The sequence below is a fragment of the Bradysia coprophila genome, unplaced genomic scaffold (assembly GCF_014529535.1).
Source record: "Bradysia coprophila strain Holo2 unplaced genomic scaffold, BU_Bcop_v1 contig_211, whole genome shotgun sequence".
NCBI lineage: Eukaryota > Metazoa > Arthropoda > Insecta > Diptera > Sciaridae > Bradysia > Bradysia coprophila.
In genome coordinates, this window is record NW_023503474.1 from 173587 (window position 1) to 186121 (window position 12535).

Here is a 12535-nt window from a genome sequence, read left to right on the forward strand (position 1 = left end):
GAGATGATTGTAAAACCTGCCTATTTTGAAAAACAACTCTTCAAGCTACGGGTAAGCCGCGTAGATCGATCAATAATATGGTTTCTTGGATCATACAGAAGGTAAAACTTTTTTCTTGTCCTAACACTCGCTCACTATGACTTTTCGTTACATTCCGTAAACAGAGACGCATAAACTATGATCGCGTGTGCGAGATTCCCTGACACCATGATATCCTTGAAACATCACCGTACTAACAAAAAGGAAGTTTTTTCCGAAAATGCACCCAAAAAATAAGAACGCACATCGATTCAGAGACCTAATTGGGAGCTCAAACAGCATTCAGTAAAAATCGGACAAGTTCCTTCCGCATACAAAATATATTCATTTCAATGAAATTTTCATACACTCGCTGAAACCGTTTTGTCACAGTTCATGAGTGGACATATTTTGAATGCGAAACTAAATTTTTATCTTATAGTCAGTAGTCATACCTTTCTAAAGCGATAACGACGACCTCTCAATGTATTTAATGTGAGAAAAATGCACTTTGTTTGACTTGAAAATTGTCGTGAAGCTCGCTAAAACAGCGGTAAATGAAATTTCAAGAAATGAAAAATTTTGTATGGGAACGGAAACTGGTCCGATTTTACTGAATGATGTATTGAGCTTCCCAATAGGTCCCTGAATCGATGTGACGTTCTTAGTTTTTGGGTGGCATTTCGAAAAAACTCTTTTTTTGTTGAGAGGGCGTGTGAAACAGAGCTGATGTTGCGATTTGTGTTCGCGTTAGAATTTCGCTATTGTAGCCACAGATGCATATTTGGTCAATTTATATACTGACACCAGCAGGGCCAGTATCAGGCTGGACATACTAAATTTAAAAATATTTTTTCAGATTTGTTGAAATGATACTCTGCAGTCAGCACATCTAATCTACTAAACTGGCCGATTAGTGAGTTGGCATTGGAACACGCAAATCTCGTGCCGTATCATTCGTGACGCGACGAACATCAGCGTAGCATCTGGCACTCGTTGGCGAAAATATGTCCATATCATGCAGCACCGGGGACACACCAGCACAGCGAACTACACATTGGGTCGGAGAGAGTTTGGCTCGATCTTGTGGTTTGGCTTAGAAGAGTCAACACTGTTCCGCCGTTCACCAAGGCTTCGATTCGATGGCTCATGTCTCAAAATCTTTTGGACTTGAATGACTTGGACAATTTTAAAAACTTGGGGTAGAGCAGCGTCTCGTTTCGATCAGAGTTAATCTCCGAATTTGAAAACGTCGAGATTTTGCAATTTTACTCTTCGAAAAATTTCGCAAATTTGAAGAACTCAGATTTTTGTTGGAATTAACTTGAAGCATTCGCGGATTAGGAGTAGATTAAACATGGAAAGCTGTAAATACAATAAACACGAGGCTCCTTTTACCTTTACGACTATAGTGGGGCTGGTGAACACAGTTTTCTAAATGAGTATAGCCAGAAAAGTAATAACAGTTAAACAAAACTAGCGATCACTGGGTTGCATTATACTCACAATAAAGAGAAAGTGGGCGGACCAATTCTATTTAAAGTCAGAGTCGAAGGCAATACAGAGAGCCGTTGTCATTGTAATTATCTTGAAGTCAAAGCGACACACGCTGCGGTTACCAGTAATTGTTTGTATATGAACTTTTTGGCTTAAATAAGAAAATTAATTTTTAATTTGTTTATGAAAAATGGCTTTTGTCTATAGAAGCCTACAGCCTAGTGTAAGCATATATCCACAACGGTAATGGTTTGCTTGAGGCAATGACAGTCGCTGAATTCGCTTCAAGTAATTTATCTAATTCAAACTCAAAATTTACCATTTTTCTGATACCTGAAGAAGAAAAAACTTCCGAATAGACCGATTTTCTGCTGTATACGGCTGCATTGTTCTGTCTATGCAGTAAATAATTCCATCCTGCTATAGGATACCCATTTCAACTGTGGTCGGTGGTGGTGGAAAAACAAAAACATTCCAACTATAAGCTTTTCAGAAAAAATGATATAATGGCGGTCAGTTTGCACGTTTTCGAACATTATGATGCTGAAGTTGGCAGTAAATAGTTATTTATCTACCAAGGTAAGAGTAGGAAGGTAATTTTTTCGCACTAGATGTCGATTGTCGACCCGAAGCGAAGCCGAAGGTCGAGCAAAGGGACCGTCGTGTGCGAAAATACCGGCATAATCCTACCGTGGCAGATACAACGTTTTTCGCAAATTTTCGGAGCCATAATCACCTGTTCCACTGGGCAAATATTGGCCAAAATTTTAACCAAACATTCACAAATGCAAACGATCAAGCAACCCTGTTCTATATACACATTGCAATGTGATGTATAAGAGCGCGCCTAAATAAATTCAAAGTAGTCACGAATGGCTTAGTATCGTACGCTTCAACAATACGTTCTGTATATGTGTGACTCTGTAGCCGAATGGCTATGGTCCGTTGCTTGGGGTTTGGAAAGAATTTTGGTGTTGGAGTGTTCAAGCATGCCCTGTCTGTGCAAAGTTTTTATTTATAAAATTTTTAGTACTTTCTTAAGCGTACTCGACGAGCTATGTTAGCGTGCGAAAAAAATGTGAAAAAGCCAAGTGGCGAAAAAAATAATCAAAAACGCACTGTGAAATAAATACGCTTCAAACGAACAATTAAATACGATGCATGGAAAGGTGATGATTAATGGACGGGAATTGCGAAAAATTATATTTCGCTCTTCTTCGGTCTTCTTATCAAGAAATGTGAACGAGCTCACTAGGAATCAAAACGTGTTCAAACGATCGTATATTTTTTAGAAAATGCATACGCTTGATACCTAGTGATGAAAAGATTTGATGATCGCTTTGACATCTCAAAAAATCCTGTAATTCATTTATATGAACACCAAAATATTATCCTTGGAATAGATCGAAGAGGTGCTACTCGAAGCCAGCAATTAAGATTCTTGATTTTCATCACCTCTTATCTACATCCAATTAAATTAGAATCAACATCTGTGCATAGCAGTTTTCAAATCATAAGTCCATAATGGAATTTTCATACGTGCGGCGTTGAATAACCCCTATTTTCCTCCCACTTACTCAAAGCGTTGAAAGAGATGGCGTTTGTGACGGGCTCGTCTCTGATGATAGTGCAAGTGAGAAAATTACTTCCATTTTCCACAACTCAAGTTTGTGTCCATAGGACGCACGATGAAAGTAGATTTTCAAATGTGAAATTTCGACCGCGAAAATGAACATTTTTCACTTTTACCCGAGTTATTAATTAATGGATTTTACGATGTTGAAGACAGACGAAAAGAAGTGCTTGAAAGCGTGAAAAGTTGCGGTTTCCGGCAGCATGTATATAATTATTTGTTGCACGGACGCTCGATTAGAATACGAAATTTGTAACTCGGCTCATTGATAGAAGTGCCCGCCCTCTTGAAACAATTAACTATTTTTACTTTGAAGTCTTAAGAAAGGGGCCTGTGTGATATTGTATTAACAAGTTTTTAATGCAGTTTGACTTCCTCACCAGCATTAATTCTTAGTATCACTATCGGCCAAGTAAATCGGCCAAAAGCAAGTATCATAGCCCGCCAAGAGTTCATCTTGGATCAAACATCACAGATGCCAACCGCACTTTACTCGAAAGTATTAGTATACGGGACTATTTATAAAGCGAATCGTGATAATACGAGGACCAGTAGCTGCCAAAAATTTAGAGATCCGAAGCAACGGAGTGAGGCCAGGCGCAGGACGGCAAGAATAAAAAAGTCTCAGCATGAGGAATGGGAGGATATTACGTCTGATAAAATATAGACAAGACCTTTCATTAACTTAATTCAAAGAATCTTACTGTATTTTCAAACGTTATGTAACACCTAAAATATGAACATATAAATCAATTACAGTTTGTTCGACAAGACAGACGCTAAACGTGAAAACCTACAAGTATGAGCTCAGCATTACTAATAAGGATCTGCAATGTAAATATTGTCATTTCAGATGAATATGCGGTAATGGTCTAATTACCATATAAGGAACTGTTTTAACAGTTTAAACCACTCAAAATTTGAAAAATATCATCCCAATAAATAATGTAATAATTTAGGAAGCGCGAGGCGAGAAAAAAACATGTTGAGTGCAACACCCTAATTGCGCATCCCCGAAGTATTCACAAAATCACATCCTTGGGAATCTAAATTTTCATCGTTTTATGCTAAGTTGAGTTAACAAGCACCCATTATTACCTCTGAATACAGTCTTGGCTGATGCTTTTCCGTGGTTCAATAATGATCACAAAATCAAGATCCATGTCGGTTGTTTGTCCCGACAATTCTACGGTAGCCTTCTGCCAGTCATCATTTTTCGAACGTAGTTGCTTCAGATTTCTCTACGGTCACTGTATGTGTGGACTAACAACGGACTTAATTCCACCTTGGACGGAAACTTCCACTCTCATCGACAAAGGTGCTGGTGATGACGATGAGAACTTCATGTTCCTAATATCCATCGCTTGGGGATCGGTTTCATTGGCAGAAATGTAACGCGGTGCAATTGTCGTTGGTATATAGAAGCGAATGTTATTTGTTCCGGGGTTCATTTTTTACTTCTGTAACGTATTCGATGGTAACCTTTCACGCGAGCGCCTGGTCGCAAAATACCAACTCAAGCTGAACAATGAAACCGTTATAGATTTGATCAAGTCAAGTTCAAAGTGTTTACTCACTTTGAACATATCAGCTTTAATCTCCTCTCCCAGGAACGCTGTCGTTCTATTCGCCACTGCCTGATCATACGTCCGTTGTGCTTCCTCTTTGGGTTTCACTACGCCCTTAAACATTTCATTTTTTGTCGTTAGCTACACGAGACTGTACTATACTGACAACGAACATACTTTGATCATTCTGTCATCCAGCTCCACTCGAAAATTGGTCACCGCTCCATCCGGATCAATTGGAAAGTAATAAATAGCCTCAATCGGCTGCTCTTCCTTGTTCATATAGTTTTGGGTTATTTCCACTTGCGCCACAGCATGCAGCACCAATGCAGTCACATACACAGATAGCAATGGAATTGGAGAGACTTCAGGATGAGCTGCATCCACCATTGACACTAGGCCACAGGAAATATTTTTGTATTCTCCGAAGCTATTCGTAAACATGATTTTGATTCCAATATTACTTAGTCGAAGTCAAGAACGATACTGAAACTGATGATGTTCCATCCTACATGTCTTTCTTATTTGTATCAGCAATGTTGTTATTCCCAAAAAATAAACATAATTTCATTATCACCAAGTTTTGCGTTATTTTATTTCGCTTCATTGAAAATTCCGCGAATTTAGATTTTGATTACGAATTATTCAACACACGACAGCACTACATGCTGCTTTTTAATTGATTAAAATTTAGAAAAAATTAAGCAAAAAAACACAAAATCATTAAAATTTTTTATCAAAATGCAACCTAATGCCAGTCGTTTGTATTGCCAGGATGGGAATGGGTCGCGAGAATTCTACCATCCCAAATAATGCTACCATGTCCACCATTCAGGATACAAAACCACAGTCCTTTGAAAACCCAGAAACGGCAATGCCAAATGCAGTCATTCTGTGATACTTAAGTTGGTTAAAATTGTAGATCTTCAACATTGAGATGATTGTAAAACCTGCCTATTTTGAAAAACAACTCTTCAAGCTACGGGTAAGCCGCGTAGATCGATCAATATATATGGTTTCTTGGGATCATACAGAAGGTAAAACTTTTTTCTTGTCCTAACACTGCTCCTAATCATCCACTAGTAACATGCAATTTTCGAAAATCGTGCGTTTTCATCGGTTTTCGTGTTTTGCAACTCTGAATCGTCTGGAATCGTGTGACAACCATACAAAATGTTTGTCAAGATCAGCAAAGATTCAAACGGAAGAAAGCCATATCATCATCCACTTTGTAAGTGCAAACAAGGACTTGCGTCACTTTCACCCTTTAGGGTTTTAGGGTTTTGTTGACTCATAGGCATGCCCAAGTTATTATAGTGGTATAGTGGGGAGGTAATGTATAATCATATATGCCGGTGACACGATAGTTCGACACATAGGCCACCTCTTCCTTTCATTACCCCTGTATCATACTATACCTACCTCGATTTTTTTGAACACGTCCCGTGAGAGGATGCGCTCCCGTAGATATCATTTCAACAGATAATTCATGTTTATCCTTAACTTCAACCAGAGAAATGTTACCGGCAACTCACACTCCAACTCACAGAATCATTTCTATGACTTCAACTGTAGCTGCGAAAAAATACGCCAAAGGCGTGGGGTAATTTGGCTCACAGTGCTAAAACAACGCATTTTTCAACTACGTAAAAGGTGAACTCGCACACAAATTTTCGATACCAAAATTTTGTAAAAGAGGTCATTAAGTCCATGACATGGCTAAAAAGCATTTGCAGCAATAAACTTGCGTGTGCGAGTTCACCTTTTACTTAGTTTAAAAGTGCATCACTTCACCTGAGGGATTCTTTTGAAAAACAGCCTACCGAAATCGGACGCATTTTCCAGTGGACTTTTTTATATGTGCCTAGAAAGGACTTCGACCCTAGAACCCAAAACCACTTTCCAAAAAATTCTTCGAAGCTTTTGTGACTGGTGAAAGGTGATCAAAAACCGAAAACTTGCACTTTTCTTACCAATATTTCTCCAGTTAGACGAACCGTACATGGTGGTGTGGGGTATCATTTGAAAGGTAATTTTATGTGCTTTTGGGCCAAATAGGGTCTTATGGGGTTTGGATGCATATGCGATGAAATATGAGAAGTTGAAATGTTTAAGTGCCCATATTTCATCGCATATGCATCCAAACCCCATAAGACCCTATTTGGCCCAAAACCACATAAAATTACCTTTCAAATGATACCCCACACCACCATGTACGGCTCGTGTAACTAGAGAAATATTGGTAAGAAAAGAGAAAGTTTTCGGTTGAAAACTTCAACTGCACATATTTCAGTGTCGATGAATTTTAAACCCAATAAGTCTCTATTCGGCTCAATAGTACATGTGATTACCTTTCTAATAACACCCCACACGACCCTGTATGGCACGTGTATCCGGAGAAATTTTGGTAAGAAAAGTGCAAGTTTTCGGTTTTTGATCACCTTTCACCAGCCAGACAAACTTCGAAGAATTTTTTTGAGAGTGGTTTTGGCTTCTAGGGTCGAAGTCCTTTCAAGTTACCTATATAAAGTTCCACTAGAAAACACGCCCGATTTCGGTAGGCTGTTTTTCAAAAGAATCCCTCAGGTGAAGTGATGCACTTTTAAACTAAGTAAAAGGTGAACTCGCACACGCAAGTTTATTGCTGCAAATGCTTTTTAGCCATGTCATGGACTTAATGACCTCTTTTACAAAATTTTGGTATCGAAAATTTGTGTGCGAGTTCACCTTTTACGTAGTTGAAAAATGCGTTGTTTTAGCACTGTGAGCCAAATTACCCCACGCCTTTGGCGTATTTTTTCGCAGCTACAGTTGAAGTCATAGAAATGATTCTGTGAGTTGGAGTGTGAGTTGCCGGTAACATTTCTCTGGTTGAAGTTAAGGATAAACATGAATTATCTGTTGAAATGATATCTACGGGAGCGCATCCTCTCACGGGACGTGTTCAAAAAATCGAGGTAGGTATAGTATGATACAGGGTAATGAAAGGAAGAGGTGGCCTATGTGTCGAACTATCGTGTCACCGCATATATGATTATACATTACCTCCCCACTATACCACTATAATAACTTGGGCATGCCCTATGAGTCAACAAAACCCTAAAACCCTAAAGGGTGAAAGTGACGCAAGTCCTTGTTTGCACTTACAAAGTGGATGATGATATGGCTTTCTTCCGTTTGAATCTTTGCTGATCCTTGACAAACATTTTGTATGGTTGTCACACGATTCCAGACGATTCAGAGTTGCAAAACACGAAAACCGATGAAAACGCACGATTTTCGAAAATTGCATGTTACTAGTGGATGATTAGGAGCAGTGTTAGGACAAGAAAAAAGTTTTACCTTCTGTATGATCCCAAGAAACCATATATATTGATCGATCTACGCGGCTTACCCGTAGCTTGAAGAGTTGTTTTTCAAAATAGGCAGGTTTTACAATCATCTCAATGTTGAAGATCTACAATTTTAACCAACTTAAGTATCACAGAATGACTGCATTTGGCATTGCCGTTTTCTGGGTTTTCAAGGACTGTGGTTTTGTATCCTGAATGGTGGACATGGTAGCATTATTTGGGGATGGTAGAATTCTCGCGACCCATTCCCATCCTGGCAATACAAACGACTGGCATTAGGTTGCATTTTGATAAAAAATTTAATGATTTTGTGTTTTTTTGCTTAATTTTTTCTAAATTTTAATCAATTAAAAAGCAGCATGTAGTGCTGTCGTGTGTTGAATAATTCGTAATCAAAATCTAAATTCGCGGAATTTTCAATGAAGCGAAATAAAATAACGCAAAACTTGGTGATAATGAAATTATGTTTATTTTTTGGGAATAACAACATTGCTGATACAAATAAGAAAGACATGTAGGATGGAACATCATCAGTTTCAGTATCGTTCTTGACTTCGACTAAGTAATATTGGAATCAAAATCATGTTTACGAATAGCTTCGGAGAATACAAAAATATTTCCTGTGGCCTAGTGTCAATGGTGGATGCAGCTCATCCTGAAGTCTCTCCAATTCCATTGCTATCTGTGTATGTGACTGCATTGGTGCTGCATGCTGTGGCGCAAGTGGAAATAACCCAAAACTATATGAACAAGGAAGAGCAGCCGATTGAGGCTATTTATTACTTTCCAATTGATCCGGATGGAGCGGTGACCAATTTTCGAGTGGAGCTGGATGACAGAATGATCAAAGTATGTTCGTTGTCAGTATAGTACAGTCTCGTGTAGCTAACGACAAAAAATGAAATGTTTAAGGGCGTAGTGAAACCCAAAGAGGAAGCACAACGGACGTATGATCAGGCAGTGGCGAATAGAACGACAGCGTTCCTGGGAGAGGAGATTAAAGCTGATATGTTCAAAGTGAGTAAACACTTTGAACTTGACTTGATCAAATCTATAACGGTTTCATTGTTCAGCTTCGAGTTGGTAGTTTGCGACCAGGCGCTCGCGTGAAGGTTACCATCGAATACGTTACAGAAGTAAAAAATGAACCCGGAACAAATAACATTCGCTTCTATATACCAACGACAATTGCACCGCGTTACATTTCTGCCAATGAAACCGATCCCCAAGCGATGGATATTAGGAACATGAAGTTCTCATCGTCATCACCAGCACCTTTGTCGATGAGAGTGGAAGTTTCCGTCCAAGGTGGAATTAAGTCCGTTGTTAGTCCCACACATACAGTGACCGTAGAGAAATCTGAAGCAACTACGTTCGAAAATGATGACTGGCAGAAGGCTACCGTAGAATTGTCGGGACAAACAACCGACATGGATCGTGATTTTGTGATCATTATTGAACCACGGGAAAAGCATCAGCCAAGACTGTATTCAGAGGTAATAATGGGTGCTTGTTAACTCAATCCATGAGAACGTCATCATTTTCCAATTTTTTATTCAGAATTCGGACAATGGCAATGGTTCTACTGCTGCTATGATTCAATTGCTGCCTAGTTTCAAATTGAAGGAACAGAAGACGGAACTGATATTCGTATTGGACAGGTCTGGATCCATGATGGGTCAAAGTATCCGTTCGGCGAAGGAAGCTCTCACGGTATGGCAATTTTTATTTTAAATGTGTTTACCAGAGCCTGTAATGAACGTTTGGTCAATAGCTGTTCCTTCATTCCATGCCTGTCGATTGCTATTTCAATGTGCTAGGATTCGGTTCTAGGTATGAGTTCTTGTTTCCGGTTAGTGTCAAATACGATGACGGAAGTTTGAGGATGGCATTGAAACATGCAACCGGTGAATATAATATTCAAATAAAATTTTGTCACAAACCACAGCACTGCTTCCAGCATGAACACTGAATTGACAAGTGTCAAATTGAGGGACTTTAGTGATAAGAGCTACAGCTCAGTGGTGTTTGTATTGTATGTTTTAACTCATACAATGAAAACAGGGCATCTATCTGCACAAAAGAAACGCAGTGCCTACTCAGCCTCCGAATATTTCGTATGTTGATGCTAGAAGCAGTGCTGTGCACAATCCCGTAATTCAATGAGCTTTTCTTTTAAACAGAATTGAGCGCCGATCTTGGTGGTACCGACATTTTTGAGCCATTAGAAGCATTGTACGAAACACCATCGATCGATGGATACTCGAAGCAGTTCTTTATTCTCACCGACGGCGAAGTATGTAATTCATTTCTGACTGTCTTATTTTCACTATCACTCGGCTATGGTAACAGGTTTACGACACGGAGCGGGTGCTCGGAATAGTTAAGGCTAACGCACATAAAGTACGAGTGTTTACACTTGGTATCGGTGCATCCGCATCACATTATTTGGTTGAAGGAGTTGCCACAGCTGGTGGTGGAACAGCGGTTTTTGTAGATTATAACGAAAGCATGGATAAGAAGGTTATCAATCAACTGAAAAATGCATTGCAACCGTCACTGTTCAATGTCACAATAAAGTGGAATGAATCGGCTACAGATGATGTTCCAGAGCGACAAGCGTCCGATTTTGTTGTGAATACAGCTAGAACTTTAATCGGCTATAACAAACCAATCGAGACTGAAGCAGTGACCTCAGAATCGCGCCTTTCGGGGATCAAACAATCACCCAAGAAAGTTCGTCCAATATTTGACGGGTCACAGTTGTTGGTATTTGGAATTTTCAAAAATGGTGGTCCGAAATCGGTGCTTATTACGGCGCACACACCTGATGGGCCACTTACTGTGCGAATAGAGGTAAGACTATGGAGAGAGAGTGTCTTTCAATTACTAACAAAAAACACCTTCAAGCATTCTCCTTCCAATAATCTCGACGGAAATGGAAATTTACTTCATCGTCTTGCAGCGATAAAACTGATTCGTGAGCTGGAAATGGAAGTTTCTGCATTGCAATCCGAACATTCGGAAGCAGAGAAGATCTTGAAAAACGAAATCATAGAAATTGCATGTCAGAACGGTACTCATGTTTAAATCGAGCAATTCGCTTTCTGTACGAGGTTCGATAACTTTTTCCTCGTTTTTGTAGGAATTGCGTCCAGATACACTTCCTTTATTGCCACTGACGTGAGAAACGACAAGCAATCGGATGAAAGCTGGGTGATGGTAACAAGACATGTACCTAGTCAAATTGCACATGGCTGGCATGGTGGGAATCGGATGAGTGCGGCGGCATTTCCAGCGCGAGGTTCATATAGTAGCGGATATAGTAGATATGGTGCGGTCGGATCTAGTGGGATCGGATCTAGTGTTGTCGGATCTAGTGGGATCGGATATAGTGGGATACAATCTAGTGTGAGCGGATACAGTGGGAGACATTATAGTCAGCAACCATCTTACAATTATCAGCCTTTACCTTACAATTATCACTCATATGGTGCGACTCGCTATTCGGGGACAACCGCAAGCAGATCATATAGTTCGGTTAATAGGGTGGCCGACGCATCCTACAGCGATTATGACGACGATAATAGTACTAAAAATAACGCTGCATTAGGATCTTCGTCCACGTTGATGCGACTCATCAATCTTCAATCGTATGATGGATCATTCAGCTTGAACGAAGACTTATCACAGATCTTAGGAAAATCGTTGCAGGAACTCAAAGCAGGTATTTGAATATTGAATTTGAATGTCAGTTCGACATTACACTTGCATCAAAACTTTCTAGCATGCGTCACACATAATTTGTCCGAACAAAAGTTTGCAACGGCATTGGCAGTAGATTTTTTCAGAAGTAAACTAGCCGACGAAAAAGACCGATGGGAATTGATTGTGTCGAAGGCTCAGCAGTGGTTAAGTAGTGCAGTCCAACCAGAAAATATGAACGCAGTTACCAAATTGGCATCAGACTTTCTAAAATGAAGCCGAAAAATGTGACCGTCACCTTTTATTTGAGACACGAAAGACTCTGTTTTTGTGTGGTTTGTACCGAATACTTCAACTAAAAATAAATAAAAATAAACGAACTTAATGATAACTCAACACACAAATCATTTCACGACGATACAACTTCTCTCACACACATATACAAATTGGCTTTTATGTAGCACTTGTATGAAGACTTTGGGGAGACCTAGCTTCCAAGGCATGGGTTGTATCCAACTTTTGAAAATTCCGTTCTTAATTTTGGACCAATTATAGAAACGTTTGGGAGTTACCGAGTTACAGAGTCTCCATACTAACGGAGCAACTAACTAACATAGGCAATTTGATCAATCTGAAAATACGAAATTTTGGTGATTTACCATGATACAAAAATCCACTTTTTGAAATGCAATATCTCGGCCAAATCTTAACCGTTTTTCACGTGTCATATCTCGTTGAACTCGTATGGATGCCTAGATTCC

General features: G+C 39.4%; 2 protein-coding genes across 3 annotated transcripts; one reads left to right on the forward strand and one right to left on the reverse strand.

The window, feature by feature from the left end:
- Positions 1-4633: 4633 nt before the first annotated feature.
- On the reverse strand, positions 4634-5220 carry LOC119075460 (von Willebrand factor A domain-containing protein 5A-like). The gene is made up of 3 exons (XM_037181904.1): positions 4894-5220; positions 4726-4830; positions 4634-4645 (listed from the first exon to the last, which is right to left on the reverse strand). The coding sequence occupies exons 1-3, from the start codon at positions 5158-5160 to the stop codon at positions 4634-4636; spliced, it is 384 nt and encodes a 127-aa protein (XP_037037799.1). The 5' UTR covers positions 5161-5220.
- Positions 5221-8606: 3386 nt separating this feature from the next.
- LOC119075442 (von Willebrand factor A domain-containing protein 5A-like) lies at positions 8607-12165 on the forward strand. Of its 2 annotated transcripts, none has more exons than XM_037181881.1 (10): positions 8607-8918; positions 8982-9086; positions 9143-9565; positions 9630-9782; positions 9844-9976; positions 10253-10365; positions 10422-10925; positions 10980-11145; positions 11215-11796; positions 11857-12165. In XM_037181881.1, the coding sequence occupies exons 1-10, from the start codon at positions 8652-8654 to the stop codon at positions 12048-12050; spliced, it is 2640 nt and encodes an 879-aa protein (XP_037037776.1). In that variant the 5' UTR covers positions 8607-8651; the 3' UTR covers positions 12051-12165. The 2 variants fall into 2 exon arrangements, with proteins under 2 accessions (XP_037037776.1, XP_037037777.1); XM_037181882.1 differs by lacking the exon at positions 11857-12165 and having other exon boundaries at positions 8610-8918; positions 11215-11571; positions 11606-11790.
- Positions 12166-12535: the final 370 nt, after the last annotated feature.